Consider the following 26,090-nt stretch of genomic DNA (forward strand, 5'->3'; position numbering starts at 1 on the left):
TCAGGAATCACAGAGACTCCACTCCCTGTCCTGGTTACATCCTTCCTGAGACTGCTATAGTTTCCTGTTCCAGAAGCCTTGACCTTGGGCCCCAGAGAAAAGGGAAGGAAGGCCCTGGGAGATAGTCACTGTTACTCTGTTGATCTGAACTGCCCTGGGGAGGGGCAGGGAACTAGGGCCTCACTTCCAGGGCTGTGGGGGGAAGAGAGAAGTTGTTCCCAGGCATCTTCACTCTGCTGGGTAGGAAGCGCAGGAAGCTCGGTGGGGACCCCTGAGAGGAGCTTGCTCTGGACCGAAGGATCGGTGTAGAGTTGGAACAGCCTCCATCAGAGGAGCAGAGGACAGTTACCAACTGAGTGGCAGCCACCTTTGCCACCCTCTGAAAGGGTCCCTGCACTCCTTTAGGAAGGCCTGACCCCAGGCTGCCCACCTGCCTGCCAGCTTCACCCCCTCGGTGCCTCGTCTCTGACCCAGCTCCCAAAGGCCCCCAGCAGTGTTTGCTCCAGTTCAAACACTAATGGTTCTCTGCTGGGTTTCTAGCATTATTTTTTAAACCAATCAATAAGCATTTATCAAGCAGCTGTTGCCAGGTGCCAGGCAGGCGCTGGGCCCACAAAGAACCCGCCCTACTCTATGTACATACCTCAATATCAAAGCAGCAGCACCTAACCTTGAGAAAGATTCAGGAACTATGTGGTCAGTCGGTCAGTCAATGTCCACTTACTAAGCATCATGCTAAGTGCCAAGAACTGTGCCAAGTACTGGTCAAGTTATGGTGATCCTTATAGAACCTAGAGAGGACCATGGGAAGGCAAGTACTCTATAATCCTTAAAGCCCTATAGTAGTATCAGCTTTCATGACAGCAATAAGTTTCCAAGTTAAATTTTAATACAACGAACCCATGGTCTCTATCACTATACAGCTGAAGTCAACAGACAAGTATTAAGCACCTACTAAGCACAGAGTGCTAGGACCAGGGATACACAGAGAGCACACAGACTCTTCTCTCAAAAAACACAACTTAATCTAATTCCGGGAAGGACAACTATATAAATACCCACAATGCCAAGGGGGAATAACAGAAGTGCAAAGCATGGGTCCAAGCAAAGGCTAATTAGAAATATGAGGAGGAAAAGAGAAATTGTCACAGGGCAGGGGTAAAGGGGGAAGGGTTGGAGGGGAAAGACGATGATATCAGGGACGGTTTCATGGAGGAAGTGGCGTCCGAGTTGGGGCATCAGTGGTTGGATAGGATAGGAGGCAGGGTGGCAGTGGCTCATTTCAGGTGTGGGGGTTGACATGAACAAAAGAACAGAGATGGGAGAGAGGAAGATGGGAATGGGCCTGGCAGATAGCAACGTGAACAAAGCAGTGGTACGAGACAAAGCTCAAAAAGCAGGGGCAGGGGCAGGGGCAGCTAGGTGGCGCAGTGGATAGAGCACCGGCCCTGGATTCAGGAGTACCTGAGTTCAATTCCAGCCTCAGACACTTAACACTTACTAGCTGTGTGACCCGGGGCAAGTCACTTAACCCCAATTGCTTCACTTTAAAAAAAAAAAAAAGCAGGGGCAACTGGTGGTGGAGTTGTGATCCAACGGTTCTGGACAACAATGAGGAAGTCTGCCCAAAGGGCTATAAAGCTGTGCATATCCTTTGATCTAGAAATACCACTACCAGCTCTATATCTCACAGAGATTAAAAAAAAAATAAAAGGAAAAGGACCTATTTATACAAAACATTTATAGTGGCTCTTTTTGTGGTGGCAAAGACTTAGAAATTGAGGGGATGCCCATCCATTGGGGAATGGCTGAACAGGTTGTGGTATATGAATGTGATGGAACAACTACCATTCTATAAGAAACGATGAGCAGGAGGGTTTCAGAAAAACCTGGAAATTTACATGAGCTGATGAAAAGTAAAGTGAACAGAACTAGAAGAGAAGACACAGTAATAGCAGTATTGTACAACGATCAATCATGAATGACTTGGTTATTCTCAGTAACACAATAATCCAAGACAATTCCAAAGGGCTCATGATGAAAAATGCCACCTGCCTCTAGAGAAAGAACTGAAGGAGTCTGCAGATCAAAGCAGACTTTTTTCACTTTTTTTTTTCTCTTTTGATCTGTCTTCTTTAACAACATGACTAATATGGAAATGTGTTTTGCACGATCACACATGTATAACCTATATCAAAGTGCTGGTGTCTCAGGGAGTGGGGAGGGAAGAGAGGGAGAGAATCTGGAACTCACAATTTTAAAAAATGAATGTTAAAATTGAACCCCACTGGGGGCAGCTAGGTAGCGCAGTGGATAATGCACTGGCCCTGGATTCAGAAGGACCTGAGTTCATATTTGGCCTCAGACACTTGACACTAGCTGTGTGACCCTGGGCAAGTCACTTAACCCTCATTGTCCTGGGCGGGGAGGGGGAATTGAACCCTACTGTTTTTCTTTTTTTGAGGTTTTCCCCTTTTGTTCTGATTTTTGTTTCATGATGTGACTAATGTAGAAATGTTTAATGTGACTGTACATTAAACAAAGCAGATTGCTTTCTGTTTTAGTGAGGGGAGAGGGAAAGGAGGGAGGGAAAAAAATTTGGAGCTCAAAATCTTATAAAAACAAATGTTAAAAACTTTCTTAACACATATCTGGAAAAAATAAGATACTATTGAGATTGGGAAAAAACAAAAAAATGAATGTTAAAAATTGTCTTTGGGGCAGCTAGGTGGCACAATGGATAAAGCATGGGCCCTGGATTCAGGAGGACCTGAGTTCAAATACAGCCTCAGACATTTGACACTTACTAGCTGTGTGACCCTGGGCAAGTCACTTAACCCCAATTACCTCACCCCCCCCAAAAAAAGTATCTTTACATTTAATTAAGAAAAAATTTAAAAGAAAATATTTAAAGTAGGTATAAGTCATATTGGAGGGCTTTGAATGACAGAACCAGTTTATACTTTTATTTGTAAGCACTAGGGAGCCATCCATGCTTCTCTTTTGAAGTAGCAGCCACTGGAAATGACTTCGGAATTCACTGAATCTAACCATCTCATTTTACAGCTAAGGAAATAAAGGGCCAGAGAGGCTGGCTGACATGGTCCAGGTCACACAGATACAATATGAGACAGAGGCAGGATTTGAATCTAGGACCTCAGATTCCAGAGTCTGAGCTTGTTCCACTTAGGAGCGAGGGTCACAATGGTGCGTTTGGGATTTTCCTTGGGAAATGGTGTAGAGCTTAGATTGGAGAAGGAATAGACTGAAACCGGAAGACGGAGAGCCTGATTTGTTTGATGTGGAAGGGCCTGATTCAAGAGATATTGTGGAGCTATGAATGAATGCAGCTCAGTGTCCATGGTGGATAGAGCGCTGGGCCCGGAGTCAGGAAGACCCGAGTTTAAATGTGACACTTGCTAGCTGTATGACCCCAGGCAGGTCACCCCTTTTGCCTCAGTTTCCTCATCTGTAAAATGAGGTAGAGAAGGAAATGGCAAACTACTCTAGTATCTCTTCCAGGAAAACCCCAAAGGGGGTCATGGAGAGTCAGACACAACTGAAACAACTGAACAACAATGAATGAGTGAATGAGAGGGCTTAGCAATTGGCTCTGTGTGAGGAGAAAAAAGGCTCATGGTTCCAAAAGGGGGTTTAGGGGAAGAAGAGGAGAAGGTGGGTCTTGTCCATGAGATTAAAAAAAAAATTTTTGTGTGTGTGTGTGGCTATGGGGGTTAAGTGACTTGCCCAGGGTCACACAGCTAGTAAGTGTCAAGTGTCTGAGGCTGGATTTGAACTCAGGTCCTCCTGAATCCAGGGCCGGTGCTTTATCCACTGTTCCACCTAGCTGCCCCCGGCCATGAGATTTAAGGTGCTGGTGAGACACCCAAGTGAAGATATCCAGGAAGGGAATTGGAGATACCAGACCAAAGCTCCACTGGAGGACCCCTGGGAAACAGCACAGTAACACAACCAAACCTGGACCTTTAAGGGGTCAGAAAGAGATGGGAAGTCAGCAGAAAGACCAGGGAAGAAGCAGCCAGGGGAGGGGGAGGAGAACATGAGAACAGCTGGTGTCACAGAAAGCTTACAGTCTAAAACACAAACAAAGGATGAGAATGGAAAAGGGCCTTTGGCCATAGAGATGTGGGGGTAAGTGATCTTGGAGAGAACTGTTTTAGGGTGAAGGACAGAAGAATAAGGCTCGAGTAGAATTCTCTTTCTAGGAGTCTGGCAGGTAGAGAAGTGGGGGCCTACAGGGGCAGAACAAAACAAACGTTTTCCAACATGGCCAATGTGTTGGTTTGTTTTACTTCACTGCACTTAATTGCTACAAGGAATGATCTAACTGAAGGATGTGGCATCCCTGGGAAATGAAAGCAGTGCTTATTTAAAAAGAACATCCCCGATATGTTTAATGTGATTGTACATATATAACCAATATCAGATTGCTTGCTGTCTTGGGGAGGGGGAAGGGAAGGGAGGGAGGGAGAAAAATCTGGAACTCAAAATCTTATAAAAATGAATGTTGAGGGGGCAGCTAGGTGGCACAGTGGATAGAGCATCGGCCCTGGAGTAAGGAGGACCTGAGTTCAAATTCGGCCTCAGACACTTAACACTTACTAGCTGTGTGACCCTAGGCAAGTCACTTAACCCCAATTGCACAAAACACGGTTTCTTTTACTTTTTTGGTTTAAATGAGGCCAGCACAGGGTTAGTCGACTGAGAGAATAGTATGTCATTTCAAGGGTTGCATTTGGTTCCTCAGTCTTTTAATCCTTAGAGATTCCATAAAATGCCAACCCCAACCCCCAAACAAAACACCTAAGGCATATGCAGGCATTTGGTACCAACAAGGTCCCGAGAACTTAGGAATTCCATAATGATATTCTTATAAGGCCCAAATCAAAACTACAGCCTAACAAAAGCAAAACCTCATTCAGAATAAAGTTTCCTTAAAAAAAAAAAAATGGAACTGCCTTTGGAAAATGGCGGGGGCGGGGGGGATATGCAGCAATTATGAGGCGTATAAATAAATCCATTTGAATTTTCTGGGAAAACCACCCCTTCCTTTTGAACTAATGTCACGACTGGACAAGCTGTCACACCAGCAGACTCCAGACATTGGAAGTTTTGATTGTTTTTTACTCCTGTTCAAAGGTGAGTTGCTAATGGCCAGACAGATGGGCATAGAGCCCAGAGCCAGAAGGAACCCTAAAATCCATCTGGTCTAACCCCTCATTCTATGGAAACCCCCAAAACTTGCGGCTCAGATAAGTGATTGGTGACATTTCACATAAATTGCATAAAGTCGAGATTCAAGCCCGCTTCTTCTAGCTCCCCTCCAGGACATAAGAACAGGGTCGCTAATAAGTGGCCCTTGCTACCTTGGGGAAAGTCCTGAGCACGTCAAATCCTGTGACTTGTCTGTACTGGATTTTAGAGCCACTAAGTGAAATGTTGGCATCACAGTCTGGCCTCTCCAAACAGATGCTGCCTCACTTGTTGGAAGCAACTGGGTAGTATAGTGGGTCAAGACCTGGACTTGGGAGTCTGGATTCCCCAAGGTCAAATTTTACCTCGACCCTTCCTAGCTTTTTTCACTTATAACAACCTCTTTTGTTCCTTAGTTTGCTCATCCTAAAAATGGAGGAGTTGGACTTCCTAGTCCCCAAGCTCCTTGGCGGCTCACTAAACCCACAGCCCACCCCTGACTCTTAAGGAGGCCCTCTATTTTTCTGACTTGCTTTTTCTCTGCTCTGTTGAGCTACTTTTTTTTTTTTTTTTGGTAATCCAACAAAGTACCCATGAATCCCCTCCAAGTCCTAATGTGGTTTTCTTTCCAACCCTTCATGTTCTTGTTGATTCCAGACCCGGATTCTTGTTCCCACAGTCGGCGGCCCCATAGCCATCCACAAGGGACTCTGGAATTTATCCAGTCCAATCATCTCTTTTTATACTGATGGAAAAAAAAAAAAGAACGAGTCCCAGAGAACTGAGCGGCTTGTCAGAGGTCACACAGCTAATTAAAGGCAGAGCTGGGATTGGATCTAATGCCACCAAGGCCGTACTTCTTTCTGCTATCGCTTACTGTTCCTCAAGTCTCTAGGTCTAGACCTCTAAAATGCATTTAACTCAGGAGTCACCCTATAGTCTTTCTGATCAACTGTGGAAACCCACAGAGGAGGAAAGGGAAACCTCAGGGACCCGAGGGGACCCAAGGCTTGCCTGGGTTGCCAAGAGCGAGCCTAGGATGGCCTGGTTCTGACCCCGCTCTACTGGCATTGGTTCACATCTGGCAAGCCTTGGGCCTGCAGCCAGTCAACGACTATCTGTATTTGGGCTCCACCCTTTCCAACCAGGTTGGGGGGGGGGGGCGCGGCTGATGGCCAGCAGGTGCTCTGGACGAGCACCAGCAGGTAGAGGGGACAGAGGGAGGCCCTTTCCCCCACTGGAATCTGTGGCCATCCAGGATGGCATCGAGCAATCTGAGAGAAGCTGGGGCTTCTCCCAAATCAAGCCCCAAACTTCCACAACCAGCTGTCGCTGGCACACACCAACACAAATCTCTCTAACTACACGAAGATGGATTTATTGCTTTACAATAAAAAAAGTTTGAGAAAACTTGAAAATAAACAAACAAAACCTGAGCCCTTGCAGACCTACTAAGAAGCCTAGCCTCAGGAAACAGTCCTTTTAAAAACAGGCTGAAACTGACAGGTGCAGCAGCACACGCACACTGAGGCCCGCACACTGAGGCCACGTCCTGGGCCAGAGCCCCAGGGGCAGTGCCGGCTCCCCAGAGTCCAGCTGGGCCAGGGGAGGGCCAGAAGACTCTGGAAGGCCCAACGCCAGGGGGCGCTGCCTACCAGCAGCTGCACCACTCAACCCAAGCATGGCCAGCTAGCCCAGCCCAGCCCAGGGGGCTCCGCCCAAAACACACACACCCAAGCACACACTCCAAATATGTGATTCTCCCCCCTCCCCCTTCGTTTTCCCCCACCCCACAAAAGTGAGGAAGTAGCTTAGCACCCTAATGGCCTGTCCCTTTAATGCCATCCAGGCTGCACCTGCCCCGGGGCTGCCCCACGGCACCCCCACAACCACCTGATGAATTTGTCAGGGCTCAGCCTCATGTCCCGACCCAGTGAGGAGGCAGCAAGATGCAGGTGATAGGGGTCCCACATGCACAAGACAGCAGAGACTCCGCAGGGTGGGGGACGTGGGGCAAGAGCAGAATCACTAGGGGACTAGCACCAACAGTGGCCAGAGGGTCCTTTCCTGCCTTAGACACATCCTTCTGGGTGATGGCCATCCCAGGGGTGTCTCTGGGACTGAGAGGAGTGGACAGGCTTTGAAAGCCTCCATTTCCATGTGTCAGCATGCAGCAGAGGGAGCAGCTGGCAGGGGGGCACAGGGGCACAGGGGCCAGCCCCCTCCTTGAATTTGGCGAATGAGGCGTCACCCAGAAACTCAGGGAAGAGGGCACCCAGGCATCCCAGGGTGGCACCACAGTATTGTCCTGGTCAGTCTTCTGGGGCAGCCAGCTGAGAGTGCCAACAGCCTACCCCTCTGGGAGCAGCTGGAGGGATGTGGAAGGTGGTCAGGGGGTGGTGCCAACCTCATAGGGGACCCGGCTCCTCAGGAGCCCTGGCCAGAGAAGGAAGACCAGGTGGGCCTGCCATAAGAAAGGAGCAGTCAGTCTGGTACCAGGCCTCGGCCTCCCACCCCAGGCCTTCCCAGCTCCTGGTGGCCACAGCCCGGGCTGCAAACGCAGCTTCTGCTGTCCAATCCCAGAATGCCAGAGTGGCCGGAAGGCAGAGGCGGGTGACATGGGATGTGTGCTCTGGGGGCTGGGCTGGGCCGGGGGGCCAAAGGCGGCTGTGGTCCAAGTGGGGGAGGAGCAGGTGGACGGAAGCAGGGGAGGCGCCCTACACAAAGGCCTCCTGATTGGGGGTGCCGTTGATCTTGAGGAAGAGCTTCTCATCCTCCCTCTTCTGGTCCAGCTGCCTTTGTAGCCCCCGCCGGTAGAAGATCAGGTAAAGGGGCAGGCAGAAGCCCAGCATGCTCACCCCGAGCAAGCCCACGTTGACCTGGGGAGGCACAAGGGGGAGGCTGTGACCCTCCCAAATGAGGGGATAGGGGTGGGGGGGGAAGGTTGGGAGTGTGGGAGGAGGCACAGGAGAGGAGGGAGGAGTGGGGAGAGAGGGAGGGGATGGGGGAAAGAGGGAGTGGCGGGGAGAGGGATCAACCTAAGGAACCAGGGCCTTCCTAGGTTAGGCCCAAGGCTGCCAGGAACCCTTCTCTCTTCCTCTTCTAGAAGGTGGAGAGGAGAATGGAAGGAAAAAGCCACTTTCCCAGCAAGAAAGATCCAAACTCCACAGAGGATTCTGGAATCTGAGGAGTTGGATTCAAATTCTACCCAGGATGTTTTATTACATGTGACCTTGGTCAAGTCCTTGGACCTCATGGGGCCTCAGTGTCCTCATCTGTAAGACAGAGCTGGACTAGCAGAGGTTTCTAACTTGGGGTCCATGAACTTGTCATGTTGAATGCTGTGATCACTGTATTTCAATCTAACTGGTTGCCTTTGTAGTCCTACGTGTTTTATTAAATGAATTTTAAAAGCTTCTTCTGAGCAGGGGGCCATGGCCTTCACCAGACAGGGCCCCTGGTACCAATATGGTTTTGAACCCTGGGCTGGAGGTCTCTGTGGTTCGTTTTAGCCAGAAGCTGCTGGTAAATATTTAACACCCAGCTCTCCAGAAAAGCCAAGCATGTGCTTAAACTTTTACATTTAATCTGAATTCTTAGGACCTTCTCCATCACTTTTTTTTTTTTTTAGTGAGGCAATTGGGGTTAAGTGACTTGCCCAGGGTCACACAGCTAGTAAGTGTTAAGTGTCTGAGGCCGGTTTTGAACTCAGGTACTCCTGACTCCAGGGCCGGTGCTCTATCCACTGCGCCACCTAGCCGCCCCCATCACTTTCTTAAATTCAGACAATCCACAAAACAAATCAAGCCCTGGTTTCAAGTATTTGCCAAATCCCAAGGTGTAAATGCTCAGTCTGAAAATTTAACAATCAGTTCTCCCCAGCCTGTATGCTAAGCTAGTCCCAGCACACCCGTGTCCAAGAAACTCAAGAATCCTGACCAGTTTTAGAGTTGGAAAAACCTTCGGATCCTTCTTGGCAGAATTTCTTTATTTTTATGGCCCAGTGAGGGCCAATGACTTGCCCATGGTCCCACATGGATAAACAGCAGAGGCAGGATTCGATCCCAGGTCCTCTTGTTCCAAACCAGGGCCCTCTTCACTGAACCACATTGCAGGACACCTTGGCACCTCTACTGTCTCAAAGTCTTAGCCTACCGCCCCCACCCCCAAATTGGTTCTAGAGAGAGCTGATGTCGCATTAGCCTTGGAGGTGGCAGCCCCCAGTCCCGCCCCTGACCCACTCCCTCCTCCCAGCCTCAGCCCCAGGGAGGGGGATAGGCTCTGAGCCCATCTTCCCCAGGCTTCACTTACCCAAAATGGGTCTCCCTGAAGGGGTCCCATCATCGCCACGAACAAGGGCTGCTGCAGGAGAGCGAAGAGCGCACTCACCAGAGACTGAAGGCCTGTCAAGCTGCCAAACTGGGTGGAAGGGTATCTGCCCAAAACAAACAGAAATCCTGTCACCCAGGCTCGACCTCCCTGCAGGTCAGAGGCCTTGGGTCTGAGCTGGGAGGAGCCTTCAGAGCCATCAAGTTCAACTCTTATTTTACAGAAGAGGAAACTGAGGCAGTCACACAGCTAAGTGCCTCAGGTGGGATTTGAAATCAGGTCTTCCTGCTTCCCAAACCAGCACTCTTCCCACTGAGCCCCCCATGGACTCTCAGAGCCTATGACAGAACACTCAATACCAAATGAAGCGATGACCTTCCCTCCTTGAAGGGACAGGAGCAGAGCCCAGGGGGCAGCTCAGAAGAGTACAGGGGGCAGCTCAGAGCAAGGTCTGCCCCTCAGACTGTATCCTGCTGAGTCCCCGGGTCTGGCCTCTTTGGGGTCTAAAGTGGGCACTGTGGGAGCAGGATTCAGAGTAGTGTGTGCATGTGTGTGTGTGCACATGTGTACATGTGTGTACATGCATGTGGGGGTTGCATATGCCTGCGTGTGCATGTGTGCGGGGGGGGGGGGGGTGCCTGCATGTACAGAGCATTCCTCTCAGAGCCCTTGATCCTCAGGGACATAAACAGGCAGTCTGGGTGCCAAGTGGTGAGTGTGTATGTGTGGTATGTGTGTGTATGGGGGGGCGGGGGGAGAGAGACTCTGGGGACAGCAGATCCTGCTGAAAAGCATTTCATAACAGCCAGGCTCCCGGAAAACAAGCCAAGGAGCAGGTTGGAGCTGGGGCCCAGGGTTCCCGGAGCCTGCATCCAAGGGAAGGTTGTGTAATCATAGGCACATGCAATGCTGCCAGGCTCTGATCGGAGCCACCTTGCCAAGGCTCAGACACTGTGAGGGGCAGCCTCGGGCGGGGGAGCCATCTCGGCAGGCAAAGAGCCATGATAAAGGCCAGATTGATATCACCCCCTCACTCACACACACACACACACACACATACCCCCATCCCCCACACTACCCACATACACATATACTATGCCCCCCACCCCTACCACACACACACACAAACACACCACACATATAAACACCCATCCCTCCCCACACCATCCCCCGCCAGGCACATCACTCATATGGGCCCTAAGAACAGGATCTACTGGGAATAGCCAGCACAGTCCCTGGGGGCCAGAGTCCCCATGGCAAGGAGATGACATCCTAACAGTCTGGGGGCTGAGCGAGTCCCGGGCCAGGGGACAATGTGGGCTCCAAAAGGATAGTGTCACTTCTTGGAGAGATGGAGGCCTTAGTCCAGCTAGGGCCTGCCACGGCTCCTGGCTCCAGGATGCCGAGCTCTCTGGGCAGCCTGGGAGAGGGTTTCTGGGATAGACTATTCAGTTATCCACACTGCCACAGCCAAGTATCTCTTGGGGAGAAGGCACAGTGCACCCTCCCTGCCCTCCCTTCTCATGCTCCCAGGAGAGAGCCCCCCCACCCCTTCCCAGGGCCCTCCCTTTCCTCATTCCAGGGCGGGCCCTGAGGCGGGTGGCCAGAACCATAGCCACAGGCCCCAAACAGAGTTCACGGCCTTGTTCCCAGCCAGGTGAGCATCTAACTCTCCTTCAAATCACCTTTCCCACCAACTTCACTGCGGGTCACTCCACTCCCTGGGGCAGAACACACATATCTCAGAGGAAGCCGGGCCCATCAAGAGGGGAAGAGTCACGGGCCTCTGACTTTACTCTGACCCTTCACCCCTTTCATCAAGCGAGAGCCAACTTACACAGCAGCATAGAGGCCCCCGACGGCAGAATGGATGAAACCCCGAACGATCGTGTGCAGGATGAAGGAGAAAATCTGGGGGGAAAGCAGGAGATAAGTGTGCATGGATGGTCTGATCCCTCTGCTCTTGTCCAACAGCAGGACCAGGATGTTCCCTGGTCACCTCACACAGTGGGCCCGAGCAATCAGGCAGCCTTTATGAGGGGCCTACTATGTGCCCGACACTGCAGGGATAGGACACAAACAGCAAAATCTTCCCTGTTCACAAGGACCCTCAAGTAGAACCTCCTCTCTCTCCCCACAACCATACCTCTCTTCTTCCAAAGATGGGGAGAGCCTTGGCACAGACCTCCTCCTCACCTCTAACTTCCCTCAGGCCTCCACTCCCGCAGCCTCTTAGAGGCCTTCCCACTCAGTGCCCACAGCTGTTTCTCTGACCCCACCCCTCTCACTTCTCCATTCAGTATCCTTTTACTTATCTGTATATGCATAGCTAGGCCTGCCCTTCCCGAATGACTTTGTTTTTCACAGTCCTTATCTGCATATCTCTGGTTTTCCCTCCAGCAGAATGTAAACTCCTTGAGGGTAGGAACCATTTTGGTTTTTTATGCTATCTCTAACACCCTGTACAGTGTGTAGGGCATGGTGTGTTTTTAATATATGCTTGTTGAATGAATGCATGCAGGACCTGACCAGGTGCGGTCCCAGGCCTCCAGTCCTCATCCAACTGCTACCGGCTACTGACTAAAGCCTGGGCAGGGTGTGGATGCCCCCAGCTGTGCCAGACAGCCTGGGGCACAGCAGACACCCCCATTTCCAACCAGGAGCAGTGTTGGATCGGCTCCTGAGAAAGGGATCCTCATCCCCCAGACTTAGGGTTCTACAGACCATGGGTATAGCCAAGCCTTCTTCCCAGCCCCCAGGGAACTCCAGGCCTGGATTCGAATCACACCTCTCACCAATACTAGGACTTGAGTGATTCAGGGGAGTGTGGAAGCCTCCAGGAGGTTGTCAAAGTGACAGCTGAGGCAAATGGCCAGTGGCAGAGAGGACAGGGGCTGACCCTGGAGTCAGGACGTCCTGCCTCTGCCCCATTCTAGCTGCTTGGCCAACCGAGACTCCCCCCCTCCAAGCACCCCCCAGGAAATTCCCCAAGGTTCTGACTGATGACCCGTTGTGTACCATGGCAATGGTGCTGCTGTGGCCTACAATACTGCTCTCCTGAACCACCTTTAAACCAAGTGCTGTGAGGAGCACATCAATCAAGTGCCTACTACATGCCAGTGGACACTGGGTACACAGGCCAAAGAGAGAGTCCCTGCCTTTAAGAAGCTCACATTCCACTCCAGGACACACGCAGAGGAGATCTCTGAGGTGAAGGCCAGGGGAAAGTGCTGAGGATCAAACAGGTGTGCATGAGGGTGTTAGGGCCTCTTGTCTCTGGCACTCTCCAGGTGCCAGCCCAGCCCCGCTCTGCCTCCCTGGCTGGGGGTGCCGCCCTGCTGGTCAGCCCCACACTGGCTCAATGTGCTGGTCAGATCTTGCTGACAACTGCCCAGCGTCATCTGCATTTGAGAGCTTTGTTTATGAAGCCTAACCCTTCTGAAGCTTCTTTGCACACGCTGGCTGACATCTAGTCCAGCAGCCAGGACCTGTTCCCAGGAATGTGGGAGGCGGAGGAGCCAAGCTCAGTCTGCCCTTTGTCAGGCCCAACAAATACACACACACAGACATGTGTGTGTGCACACACATACAGGCACACACACATATACATTTGTGCACACATACATGCATGCACGCACACACATGCACGGCCCTACCTCTTCCCCTGCCCAAATGGGCAGCTTCTGCCATCACTGCCCTATGCCTTGGCAATCATACCCTGAAGAGCTGTGTCAGGAGGGAACCTATCCATGACAAATGTTACCATGTCAAAGGGGCCAAGGAGGGGACCAGAGCACCACCGGGGCCACGGCTACGAGGGCCCAGGGCATGGGGCTCAGCCTGGCCCATGTGGCTTTGCCTGGACGCTGCCACACAGCCCTGGGTCATCCGACAGTGATGGCTCTGCCAGCCACCCTGTAAACTCAGGAGCTCATCCAGAATGAGACAGACCCATTCTCTTCCCGCCTCCTTCCTCTGTTCTCAGACAGGGCGAGGGCAGTGGACTCCCAGCCCCCCAGGTCTGCTCCCTCACCGTCCTCCCTCACTCCTCACTTCCCCTTAAGCCTCACACCATCCCTTCTTCCACTCATCCTACAGGTCTCACCATCTGTTTCCTTCTCTGCACTCCCCAAACCAGACCAGGCCTCATCCCTTCTCCCCAGACCAGGCCCGTGCAACATCCTCCTAATGCAATCTGTCCTCTCACTCCATTCTCCATTCAGCAGCCAAAGCAGTCTTCCTAAAGCACCGGTCTGAGGTGTCACTGCTCTGCTCAATAACCCCCAGGGGCTCCCTATTCCTTCCAGGATCACAACAAACCCCTCTGATGTTGAAATCCCTTTACAATCTGGGTCCAACCACATCAGTCCCATGGCTGACTCTACAATCTAACCACAATCCAGTTTTCTAATCCAGTCTCTGGGCCTTTGCATAGGCTGTGCCCTCCAGCTCCCAGACCCAGAATGTATTCCTTCCTTCTTAGAATTCCTAGTTTCTATCACAGCTCTGCTACAATCCCAGCTCCTACAGGAAGTTGTTCCTGATCCCCAAAGCAGTGAGTGCCTCCCCGCCTTATCCAGTACATAATAAGATGTCCCAGAAGTCTTAGTTCAGGCTGAGGTCTGCTCCAACCTGCACGTTTGGGACACTGTGTATGTTTACCCATACGCGTGTTGACTCCCTCCTATAGGGCAGGAGGTCCTGTTTACCTTGTGTCTTGGTATCTCAGGTGCCCATCGTGGGGCCTGGCAAATAGCAGGGACTTGATAAATGCTTGTTGGCTGACTATAACCCCTCTAGCCCTGGACCACCATTAACTCAAAGGCTGGGCACCACTACTGAGCACACCCCCTCTCCCAGGCCTGACGGCCATTCCTGGAATGCTCTCAGCCCTGAACAGCTCTCTCTCTCTCTTTCCCTTTTAACTTTTATTACAAAGTTTGGGGAGAGGAAAGAGACCTTTGCAAATTAAGGGGATACAAAACCCAAACATATCAATACTCGTTTTTTAGAGAATGCCGCCTCATCAAGGAGGAAGGGGGCATTCTGTCCAATGTGTTCCCACCGTGGGGGCCAAACACTCCCTGGCGAGCACCACGGGACAACCAGAGCCAGTGATGGTGCTGGGGCCCAAGGAGCCCCTGCTGCTGCCCCAGCAGCCCTGAGGCCGGGCCAGGCCAGGGTAGGGCAGGGGGGCAGCAGCTGCACACCTGCCCACCATGGCTGCATCACGGAAGTCACAGGGGCCTTTCTGAAGTCTGGACAGACACCTTATGGATGGCAGCCTCCTGCTGTGGTTGGACATGCCCGCACTGGGAGAGGCCCACTGTGGCTCCAGACCCCCTTGGCCCTTTCTCATCCCCTCTGTCCTGCTGAGCCTCCACTTGGGTCACTAGCCACCCCCTCCCCACTGGAACCTTGAGCTCTCAGGGGCCGCCTTGGGCCAGATCTTTCCCAAATCCATGCCTCCACTGTACTCCCGGGCTACATACCACCACCCACCTCACCTCCCTCCCTCTCTTTTCCTCTCCCTCCCCTCTCCTCTGCCTCTCTCCTCCCCCACCACAGCTACTACATCCATCTATCCAGTAAACATTCCTTATTATTATTATTACAAACAGCTAGCATTTATTTAGAGTTTTAAAGTTTGCGAAATATTTTAAAGCCACCATCTCACCTGATTCTCACAACAACCCTGTGAGGTAAGTCTTATCACTGTCCTCATTTTGCGGGTGAGCAAACTGAGGTTGAGATGAAGCGACTCACCCAAGGTCACCAAGCTGATGGTAGCAGTCCTCTTTGCCCCACCTGAGTGAGTGCCTTAAGCTCTTACTCCAGGCACTGAGGCTACTAACAGAAAACTCCTCAGGGAGCTTTGATTCCACTGCCCCGTGGTGTCCTCACAAAGGGTCAGACTTCCCAGGAGGTGGTACTCGCCCCCCCCCTCCAATCCGGGTATCTGCCGTCCTCCAGCAGCTCCTCCTACCTGGAGAGGCAGACTGTGGATGAGGCAGGTGATTCCGAACCCCACCAGCAGGAGGTTGGTAAAGGCAAAAGCCCTCATGGCATTGGTGATCTTCTGAATCTGCCGGTCTCGTTTCTTCCTCTTCTCCCCAGCTCTGCAGAGAAGCACAGATACAGGCACGGGGGCTGGGGGATGGCTACTGTGGACATGGGATGCTTGTGACGTACGCTCAATACTAATGCTGCTTTGCTGCTCACTTGGGCCCGGCCTACTGGGTGGCACGGTAGGAATCGAGAGCCACGCCTGCTTCAGGGGGTCTGGGCTGAGCCATCACTGAGTATGTGCCAAGTTCCACCATCTGGCAAGGCCTTTCAGACACTCACGTGGGGAGAGCTCTGAGCAATGGAGAACAACGACTTATTCACTCATGCTACGAACTGAGGAATCACTGGGTCCAAGATTGAGATTTGCAAGAGACCTTCTGGGTCAACGGGTCTCATCTCTCTTTTTACAGATGAGGTGTGTGTAGGGGAAAGAGATTTGAATTTACAATCAGGACCTGAGTTCAAATCCTAGCTCTTCCTATACTATCTGTGCAACTGAACAAGAGAACTCGCTTCTCTGGGCCTCTCAGCTTTGATCTTTGGTCCCTTTCAGCTCTACATCTGTAACTCTACAGAGGAGCCAAATAACTAGTGAGAAGGCAGCAGGGGGGATGGGCAGGGGGAATGGGCAGGGTCTCTGACAGTGTACAAGCAGGATATCCCAGGAAGGCCCACTGAGTCTGCTGCACAGGCCATCAGGCACACACGCCCCAAGGGGGGTCCTCCATTGGCAGCCAGCCCTAAGTAGGTTTTGCATCATCCCCACCTCCCTGGCTCTCCCACAGCCCACGTACTGGTCACCATCCTTTTCCTCGGCCTCTTCAGAGCCGTCATCACATTCCTTCAACTTCCAGTCCATGATGTATCCGATGACAGGGGCTGTCAGGAGGCAGAGCAGCTGGAGCCCACCAAAGATGGATGTGTAAAGACCCACTGGAGAAAGAGAGACAGACCTTGTCAGAAAAGCCACCTCCCACACGGTGACAACCTTAGGGACGCCAGGATGGGAAGAGCCAACAGCCACTGGCCCACCTCAGATGCGGCTTGTCACTGCAGGGAAATTCAGGTGTTTCTGGTACTGGTGCTGACATGACAGGTGGACTTACTACTCCCAAACCCCTAGAAATCCAAGATGCCTTAACTGCCTATGCCAGGAACCCCAGAGATTCCATCCAGCTTTTAACTACAAAATCCTTATCCTCAGATGATGACAAAAGCCGGCAACTTAGGAGTGAGTAACTTCCGCTGAATCTCAGCTTTGTGCCCTCTACCTGCATGATCTCTGGCAAATCCCCCTCTTTCCTTCTGTCTCCTCCTCTGTGAAGAGTGGGTTGGCCCAGAGGATCTCGAAGGTCTATTCTGGCTCCAAACCCCATGACCTTATAGGCAAAAATGCCCTTTAAAAAAAATATATCAATGTTTCTGCCCAGAAAAGCAGCAAAACCTTCCCCCAGCTTTCATCTACAGCATCCTATCAGACACAGCAGGTGTCCTGGCTGGCTCTGCTCAACTGCTTCATTCTTTGTGACAAGGGATGTGACAAGAGAGGGAGACATTTGGAAATGACGGTGATTGAAAACCAAAAGACAACAGTGCAAATACAAATTTTAAAATACAAAAAAGGAAGGAAGGAAGGGAGGAAGGAAGGAAGGAAGGAAAAAAAAGAAACAATTCCACATCAGGAATGCTACCAGAGACAGCAATTCACAGGGACCCCAAGTTCAAGTCTGGGATGTCTGCTTTTGTCACCTGCCCCTGGTTTTTTCCCATGCTGCTCTAGCCAAGGGTGGGCGGCAGGTGAGAGAAGTGGAAGTCAGAGGGTGGTGGACTTTCTTTGATGAGGAGATGTCAGGGAGGAAGGAAGGGGCCGAAAGTCATCCCACTTACCCGTAGCCATCACTGCATCCAGAGAGCAAAGGGAGAAATGCAGACAGGGAAGGAGTTATTAGCAGAAAGCTCAGGAGTTTACAAGAGAGGCCAACTTGAGGCCTGGAGATGCGGTGCTGTGCTTCAGGACCTGACTCACAGACAGCTCCCTGCAGGAGTATCTGAGATTCTTCTCATCTCCAACCAGGCCCCAGCTGCCCCCCCCCCCAAATGCGGTTACTTCTGTTTTCCCAAGCCGCCGCTGATCCAGTCACATGAGGCTAGTCCCCTATGTCACACAAATGCTGGAGATGGGGAAGCAATAAAGGGAAGTGAGAGCAGGGGCTGCCTCCATCAGGAGATTGCCTCTCTTGTCAAGCAGGCTTAGTCACCCAGAATCGAGAGGCAGAGGCCAGAGAAGAAGGAAGAGGAAGCAGCTTGGGGGACTCTAAAAGCAAGGCATCAGCCACAGTGGGCTTTCCACAAGCACAAAGAGGCATCTGCCCCTCCCAGCTCACTCATCCTGAAACCACCTGGCAGAAGTGGAATTACAATACCAGGTGGAGAAATTAACATGAGAAATAAGGGGGAAACTAGTGACCCAAGCTGAACTCTCACTAAGTGGCCCCAACAAACAGCTGATGAAACACACTCCTCTCTTCTCATTAGCAAGGTGAGGGGCTGTGGATACAGAATGGTGCATGCATAGTCAGGTGAGGCTGCTTTGTCCATTGGTTTTGGTTAACTGAATTTGGGTGAGGGGGTTGGTTGTTATAAGGGGAAGGAGGGGAATTTGTTTCCCCACAGTGGTGGGAGTTATATCAAGAAATGCTATGGTATGAAAAAAACCCAAACAACTGAAGGCATTCCCGCCTGCTCCGGGGGTCCCTTTAACTGCCTGGCACAGTTCAGGGCAATTAAGGCAAGGGGGAAGACTACAGAATCATAGATTTGGAGCTAGAAGAGACCAGAGAGAAGCATTTCTGAGAAAAGAGGCCCAGGGAGGTAGTGACTTGCCCAGGGTCACACAGCTAGTAAGCATCTAGGGCAGGATTTGAACCCTGGTCTTCCTGACTCCAGGCCCAGTACTCCAACCACTGTGCCACCCAGCTGCCTCTACCATGTGGCATACTCTAAGAAGACTCCAAACAAGGAGGTCGCCCCCAGAGTGTCCCTGCACATGCCCATCTGCCACATGCACCGTGGACCTGGGTTCTGTCCAAGGGGATTTCTTTGTGGAAGGGACACCTCTGGACAGCTGCAAAAGCAGCCCTTGGAGCTTGTACATTTAGTTCTGCAAACTTCAACTAACAAGTCCCGACTGGATCCCATACCAACAACACACTGGCCTCATCTTGTTTCCTAGTTCAGGACCTCCCCGTGAGGGCAAACAGAAGCTGGAGCTACTCAGAGATTCCTTGGCTTTGATCAAGTGATCGGAGGATGGGCAGGCCCTCAGGACACAAGGCTGGACAGCAGCAGCCGCAGCCTGAGCTGCCACACTCAGGAGGGGGATCTCCCGGGGGAGTGCCCACCTCCTGCTTCCTTAGGGAATCTCTCCATGCTGAAGTCTTATCTGGCACCTCTAGGAAGGGCGAAGCCCAGGGAGCGGCTTTTCTCCTAGTCCCTAATAAACCATTCACCCTTCCCCACTGGAAGGAAGAGAGAAGGGGCGGGGCTGGGGATGTGTAGAGAGAGTCAGAGAGAGAGAGAGAGAGAAACAGAGAGACAAGAGACAGAGACAGAGAAACAGTGAGAGAGCAAGAGAGACAGAGAGAGTGAGAAAGACAGAGTGAAAGAGCAAGACAGAGAGAGAAAAGCAAAAAAAAGCGAGAGAAAAAGAGGGAGAGAAAGAAAAAAGAAAGAGAGGAAGGAAGAAAGGGAGAAAGAACCTCTGACATCCACCCCATTCCCCATGGCACGCTTCTCCAACTGCAGACAGGACAGATTGAGGAGCTGGGGCTTGCTGACATTCCCACGTTCCCCGCAATTCTGACCACTGGCCAGCTGTGTTCGGCAGAGCCTGCCTGACACCTGCAGCTCAGGAGGTGCCCCTCCTGTGGAGCAGGGTCCACACCCACCCTGGCCTCAGAGGGGGGTGGGTGAGTCACCAGAATGGTCGACACCCCCGGGCAGGTGGAAGGCTGGGGGGTAATGAGGATGGCACCAAGGTGGGGGGGGGGCATGTCTCTGTGGCCCACCTGCATCCTGGCTGCCATCAGCGAGAAACTTGAGGATGTTGTTCATGGCGCCCATGTAGAAGATGAGGCGGAGCTGGGTAACACACATGGTGACCAGGCTGAGCAGGAGGATGGGGCTGAACAGGCTGTGGATGAAGGAGGGGGCCGCTGGGGAGAAATACAGACAAGGTCAGGTGGGAGGCCGCCCAGGCCCCAGGTGGGGTGGGGCGGGGGTGGGGGGGGGCAGGGCTGGGTGCCTCTGCCTCCTCCTCCCTAGGAACGTCAGCTCCTCAACACGAGGCACCATCACCATCTGTGGTTCTTGTCGGCATCGTGCACACACTGGGTCAGCTTCTACAGCTAAAGTTAGAGCTCCAGGACCACTGTCTCCCGCCCAGGCCCCCCGGGAGCCTTAATGAAATGGGGCCCAACTAGGACACGTGACCACGAAGGGCCCACAGAGGGGAAGGGTGCGTCTGTCTCCAGGAAACTCAGCCCCAGAGCATAGTCAGGCCCTGAGATTCCCCACACACAGTGACCTCCCAGGACTCAGATCTAGTGCTCTGACCACTACACCACCCTGCCTCTTTTTCAGTAGGAGTCAGGAGACCTGATTCTAGTTTTGGCTCTTCCACAAAATGGCTGCACGTCCTTGAGCACATCCCTGGCCCTCTCTGGGCCTCAGACTCCTCTCCTCCTCTCCTCCAACTCTCTCTGCTCCTGTCTGTCCTACCCTTTTTGGTTCATTGGACCGGGGAGCCCCAGTACCTGCTTTGTCCGGCTGACACTTGACCTCCAGGTCGATGGTGGACAGACAGAGCTTGTTGCCTTCCTGCAGGGCCGACTGCTCCTTGGAGTGCTTCATGGAGCTGCCCACGCTGAGTCGCCGACCCACCGTGGTCACCTGCTTGTAGAACTGCTTCCCAGTGATCTTGTGGTCAAAGCCCAGCCAACTGAACTTGATCTTCACCCTGCTCAGGGCCAGTGGGGGGGGGGGTGTCAGCCCCACCATTGGCACCTGCTTCCCACCTGCCACCCACGGCCCACCTAACCTGCAGCACCACTTACGTGTAGTCCATGTCCTCTGGTCCCGGGAAAGGCTCCAGAGGCCAATTAAAGAAGCAGTTGAGGAAAACAAGCCCAGCACAGCCAGCCCAAACAACCAGGATGATAATGAAGGAGACCCCAAGGTCATAGATCACCTGGGAGAAACATCACAGGAACAGTTCGGTACAGTGGTTAATGTGCTGGCCTTGAAATCAGGAAGAGCTGTGTGCAAATCCTGCCTCAGACACTTTCTAGCTGTGTGACCCTCTCAGCCACAGTTTCTCCATCTGTAAAATGTGGGGCTTGGGCTAAATGCCTCCAGGTCTAGACCTATGGTGCCACGATCAGGGCGGAGAGAGCCGCTGAAGGTGGCAGGAGTAAGAGAGGTGGGCACCTGGCCATCGGATATCAGAGTGGGCAAGACCAATGGAGAGGAGCCCATCTCTGCAGCCATAGGCCCACGGGGCAAACCCTGCCCCGTGGCTCACGTGACTCTGCTTGGGCTAGATGCGGCTCTCGCCAAGCCTCAGCTTCCTCGGTAATATCAGACCTGAGTCTGTGGCATTAAAAAAGTAGACATCTCTGGCCCCCAGAGCAGGAGCCCACGGACCTGGGCTGGGGGCAGGGGCTGCTTCCTGCCCTGTCAGTTTCTCCTATTACTGGCCAAAGGGCACAGGGCTGGAATGCTAAACCACCAGGCCTGGTCCCAGCTATGGAGTGGGAGGCAGAGAGGAGCCTGAGGTCCAGGAAGCCCCCTTCTTCCCTGTTCACAGCTCCCCTGTTCACTTTCCCCTCCATCTCCAGTAGCTCCTGCCCAGGAGGAAGGAACTGAGGTGGGGAGAGCTGGGCCCAGGAGGCCCCCCCCAAGCGGCTGCCCCGTGGTTTGTGCTTTGTTTTGGATTTGTTTTTTGCACCCAGGCCTGGGATAATGGAGAAGCATTCCAATTCCTGCTCATGGGGGAAACAGCTGAACCAACTTGGCAGAGCCTAAGCTTGGAGCTTAAGCCGGAGCTGGGATTTTGCACCAACATCAGCACCAGGAGAGAAGCCAGGCCCGGGCCAGGCCCCTCAGAACCGCAGCAAAGTCAAGGCCCCCAGGAGCTAGGAGTCACCCCCCATCCCCCGCATCGGCTTGGGCTGTGCTAGCCTCGGAGAAAGAGCTGGATTGAAATCCTGCCTCTGTGTGACTGGCATCAGTCTTACCCTCTATAAAATAGGGCCAGTACCTGCCTCAGAGGACTGCTGTGAGGCCCAGGGCAGTTAGCAGGCTTTAAAGCCCCACAGGAACATCATTTGTGCCTCTTGTTCCCAGGTGTGTCCTGTTGGGCCTGGGCCAGCCCAGCCCAAGCCCTGCTCTTATTTATTTCCTTCTGCAGGGGCCAAAGGAGGGGAGCCAAGAGCAGACACTCCTGGGCACACAGCGCCACCCCCGTCCACGCTCTTGGGGATCCCACAGCACAGCCTCACCTTGACTGCTGGAAAAGTTACTGCGGAGGAGGCGTAAGAGCCGATCATGAGGGCAATGAACGTGGACCGCAGGTCGCCGAACATGTTGGGCAGCTGGAAAACAGAAATCGAGCCACAGTCAGGAAGCAAAACAGCAGGAAGGCAGAGAGAAGGAGGTGGGGGGGAGGGGGGAGAAGAAGGTCTCAGGAAGAGGAGGGGGGCCTGGGGACCATCTCTCACCCATGTTTGGGTGAGGGGCCTGTGTGAATGCCATGAGATAATCACAAAGAACAAGAAATCAGGAGGGCTGGGTTCAAATCCTTCCACTGACACCTGCTACTTGTGTGACTTCTCTGGCCCTCAGTTTCTTCATCTGGAAAATGGGGCCCTTTTACACTACCTACCTCATGACCTGCTGCAATGAAAGTAACTCTTTGTAGACCCAAAGTCTATATGAGATGGGGCAGCTTCATTGTACTAAATGAAGCTAAAGAGATTAACCATCTACTTTTTTTGGGGGGGGGGCAGGGCAATGAAGGTTAAAGTGACTTGCCCAGGAGTCACACAGCTGGTAAGTGTCTGAGGCCACATTTGAACTTGGGTCCTCCTGAATCCAGGGCTGGTGCTTTATCCAATACACCACCTAGCTGCCCAACCATCTATTGTTTTGGGGGGGGGGGTTGTTTTTTTTTTACTAAGGCAATTGGGGTCAAGTGACTTGCCCAGGGTCACACAGCTAGTAAGTGTTAAGTGTCTGAGGCCGGATTTGAACCCAGGTCCTCCTGACTCCAGGGCTGGTGCTCTATCCACTGCACCACCTAGCTGCCCAACCATCTACTGTTAACAGGAAGCTTTTCCTTCCCCTCCTCCGGCAGTTGGGGCCAATGGGCTCAAATGCCACCTGCTGAGCTCTCCCCACCAAGCAGCAGGGAAGTAGGACCTTGTGACCCGTGCCTTTAGTAAGTCCTACCAAGAACTCTGTATATGCCAACTCAGGGCAGGAGGCCTCTCTCTGAAGGGAGCTGGTGCAGAAGAAAGCGTTTATTTGGGAATTATAAGGCAGGTTCATGCAGTGAATGGATGAGGAAGGGAGGAGGAGAATGAATAGGGAGAATTATAATGACCTGACTTGGCCCCAAAGGAAGGAGAAAAGGTGTCCCCCTTCCCCTCTTCTTGCCAGAGCAAGGCCCACAGAACCCTAACAGGCTGCTTCCTGCTCAGTCAGGTTCACCTGGAACTGGCTGCTGGGCTCAGGGGTGGGGCCTCGACCCACTCAGGACACTCCCGCATAGTTACCCAACCAGGAGGTGGGCATCAGGGGTGGGTGAGCCCCTTGTCACTCTCCTCTGCCTACTTCCTAATTTACCCATAGCTTTCTCCCATCTCCCAGGTAGGAGGGGTTTTGTACCTCCTTTCAGAGGAGAATGGAACAGCCTCCAGGGCTGAGGTGGGGGACTGTGGGTGTGGAATACTACATACCTGATGCTAATCAATGGATGTGTCCCTTAGCTTTGCTGAACAGCTTCCCCCCCTCCACCGACTCTCCCTCTTTTTTATTCTTTGTCACAAGAGATGGCTTAGTGGGGAGTGACAGGAGAAAAGATCTTTTTCAAATTGGTTTAAAGATGATGAGAGATAAGGCCACAGCTGGGATTTTACTGAATGATTTGGTTTGTACAAGGAGTCTCCAATGAGAAAAGGGCCTCTACTAATGAAGGCTTAAGAGAAGCTGTCAGCCAAGAGGCACTGAAGACCCTCCTCTGTGCCAGGCATATGCTCAGCCCAGGGGAGAGAGAGAAAGATGCCCAATAAGTGTCAGAGACAGAACTTGAACCCAGAACTTCCTGGGAGAAGAAAAAGACTTGCATGCACAAAATTATTTGCAGAAACACCTTTTTTTGTGCTTAAGAACTGGAAACCAAGGAGGAGTGGGCCATCAATTTGGGCATGACTCAAATCAGCCATTATGAATGCTACACAGTATTATGCCGTAAGAAAAGCAAGAGAGATGGATTCAGAGAAAAGGGTTGAAAGACTTCCATGAACGGAGGCAGAGGGAAATGAGAAAAACCAGGAAGACACTTTATATGATCACGGTAATAGAAAGTAAATCACTGTGATAGACTTCCTAACTCATCAAATCAATGACCACGTGCCTTAGGGTGCAGAATGAGATGGGTTTTCTGACCAACCTGTGGAAGTGCTTTCTTTGACATACAAGGGAGGACTTCTATTTGGGTGGGGGAGTGAGTTAATGGGAATAACAGTGATAGGGGAAAACAAGAACTAAGCGGCAAGGAAACATTTTTTAAAAATACACTGAAGAAGGCAGCTAGGGCAGTGGATAAAGCACTGGCCCTGGATTCAGGAGGACCTGAGTTCAAACCCAGCCTCAGACACTTGACACTTACTAGCTGTGTGACCGTGGACAAGTCACCTAACCCTCATTCCCCTGGCCGCCCCCCCCCAATACAGTGAAGAAAATGAAAAGTTCTGAAAGGGCAATGTTGTTTCTACTTCGTTAAATCTGATGCATACTTTCAAAGGATAAACTGTAAATCACAGCTTCTTGTAATCTTTTTTTTTATACTTTGCATATGGGAATGCTTGTGGTTGTTGATTAGGTTGAAATAATAAAAAATCCTTTTATTAGAAGCGGGGAAGGGCCTCAAATTTGGAAAAACTGGGAACCACCTGCCAAGACCACAGGAAAAAAAACTGTTTTCGATTTTGGTTCAACAGAAGGTCTGTGGAGAGAGCCGATGTCAGCATTTCACAATCCCACAAAGGCTTCCTGAGGATCATGGGCAGCTTCCCCTCTTGGTTTGTAAAAGCAAGATGGGAAAATTCTCTCACCACCCAGAATGATTCACCCTAGGAGTTTAAACTTCAAGAGCAGGCTAACTCGGAGTTTTCCCCAAAGAATTATCATGGAGACACATGGATAGGCCCAGTCGGTTACACAACTAGACCGTGGAAACTGGGGTTTTGTCCCAGAGTGCCAACATTGGTTGGGGAACACTTTTCTTATTCAGTGGTCCTGACACTAGCATAAAAATCCAGCACATTTAGGATACTTATCAGGCTTATATAAACCTGGAGAGAAAAGCCTCCAGGTTTAAGACCCTGGTGGGTTTGATAGATATGGGTCAAAGAGAGGGGGGATAAGGAATTCCTAGACCTCTCCTCTATATAAAGACATGCTCTGCCCAAGCCCAGGTAGCATCTGCACATCCCCCCCACACACACACACACCCAACCATGACCACACATGGACGTACAGCTGAGAGGCTGTACAAGTTCACTGTGACTTCCTGTTTGTGGGTCAGGGTCTAGGCTTCTAGGACCTGAGGGTTTGTTCCTTGTGTGAGAATCAGGGTGACACCCCCTGCTGAGAAAGACACTGTGAGAACCAGGGCGATGCCCCCCTGAAAAGAAAGCATGTGACTAGCGTCTGACTTCTTTTTTTTTGCGGGAGCAGAAAGTTAAATGACTTGCTCAGGGTCACACAGCTAGTAAGTGTAAGTGTCTGAGGCCAAATTTGAACTCAAGTCTTCCTGAATCCAGGGCCAGTGCTTTATCCACTGCACAACCTAGCTACCCCCCTGACTTCTTTTTATAACCCATAAGAGAGCCAGGAAGATCTGGCTTCAAATCCTGCCTCTGATCTACCCACACTGGCTGTGTGACCCTAGGCAAGTCATTTTGCCTCTAAGTGCCCTGGGCAGCTCCCCAAAATGATAATTTGTCACTTGTGTTGGCAGAAGGAGTTCCTTCATCTGGGAAGTTCCTATGCTGTTGTAATCACAGGCCCAGCCTCTACCCCTACTAATAACTAACCAAAGCCCCCTCCCCAGCAGCTGAATAACCCAACCATGGGCATGAATGAGGAGGGGAGCAGCAGGCCCAGCACAGGCCCACCCCTAGTACAGCCATGCC

At 51.9% G+C, this 26,090-nt stretch overlaps 1 protein-coding gene across 5 annotated transcripts in view; it reads right to left on the reverse strand.

The window, feature by feature from the left end:
• Positions 1–26,090, reverse strand: part of SLC43A2 (solute carrier family 43 member 2) — an 87,537-nt gene that overhangs the window by 29,707 nt on the left and 31,740 nt on the right. For 3 of the 5 annotated variants that reach the window (XM_044001155.1, XM_044001154.1, XM_044001156.1), the window contains 10 exons: positions 22,173–22,265; positions 20,727–20,860; positions 20,427–20,629; positions 19,680–19,826; positions 17,500–17,511; positions 16,407–16,545; positions 15,530–15,662; positions 11,381–11,454; positions 9,526–9,649; positions 6,577–8,093 (listed from right to left, as the gene is read on the reverse strand). In XM_044001155.1, the coding sequence (XP_043857090.1) occupies positions 7,932–8,093; positions 9,526–9,649; positions 11,381–11,454; positions 15,530–15,662; positions 16,407–16,545; positions 17,500–17,511; positions 19,680–19,826; positions 20,427–20,629; positions 20,727–20,860; positions 22,173–22,265 (1,221 nt within the window). In that variant the 3' untranslated portion in view covers positions 6,577–7,931. Of the gene's footprint in view, positions 1–6,576; positions 8,094–9,525; positions 9,650–11,380; positions 11,455–15,529; positions 15,663–16,406; positions 16,546–17,499; positions 17,512–19,679; positions 19,827–20,426; positions 20,630–20,726; positions 20,861–22,172; positions 22,266–26,090 lie in introns of those variants that run through there. The other 2 variants (XM_044001158.1, XM_044001157.1) reach the window with 2 other exon arrangements.

The sequence above is a fragment of the Dromiciops gliroides genome, chromosome 4 (genome assembly GCF_019393635.1).
Source record: "Dromiciops gliroides isolate mDroGli1 chromosome 4, mDroGli1.pri, whole genome shotgun sequence".
Taxonomy (NCBI): Eukaryota; Metazoa; Chordata; class Mammalia; order Microbiotheria; family Microbiotheriidae; genus Dromiciops; species Dromiciops gliroides.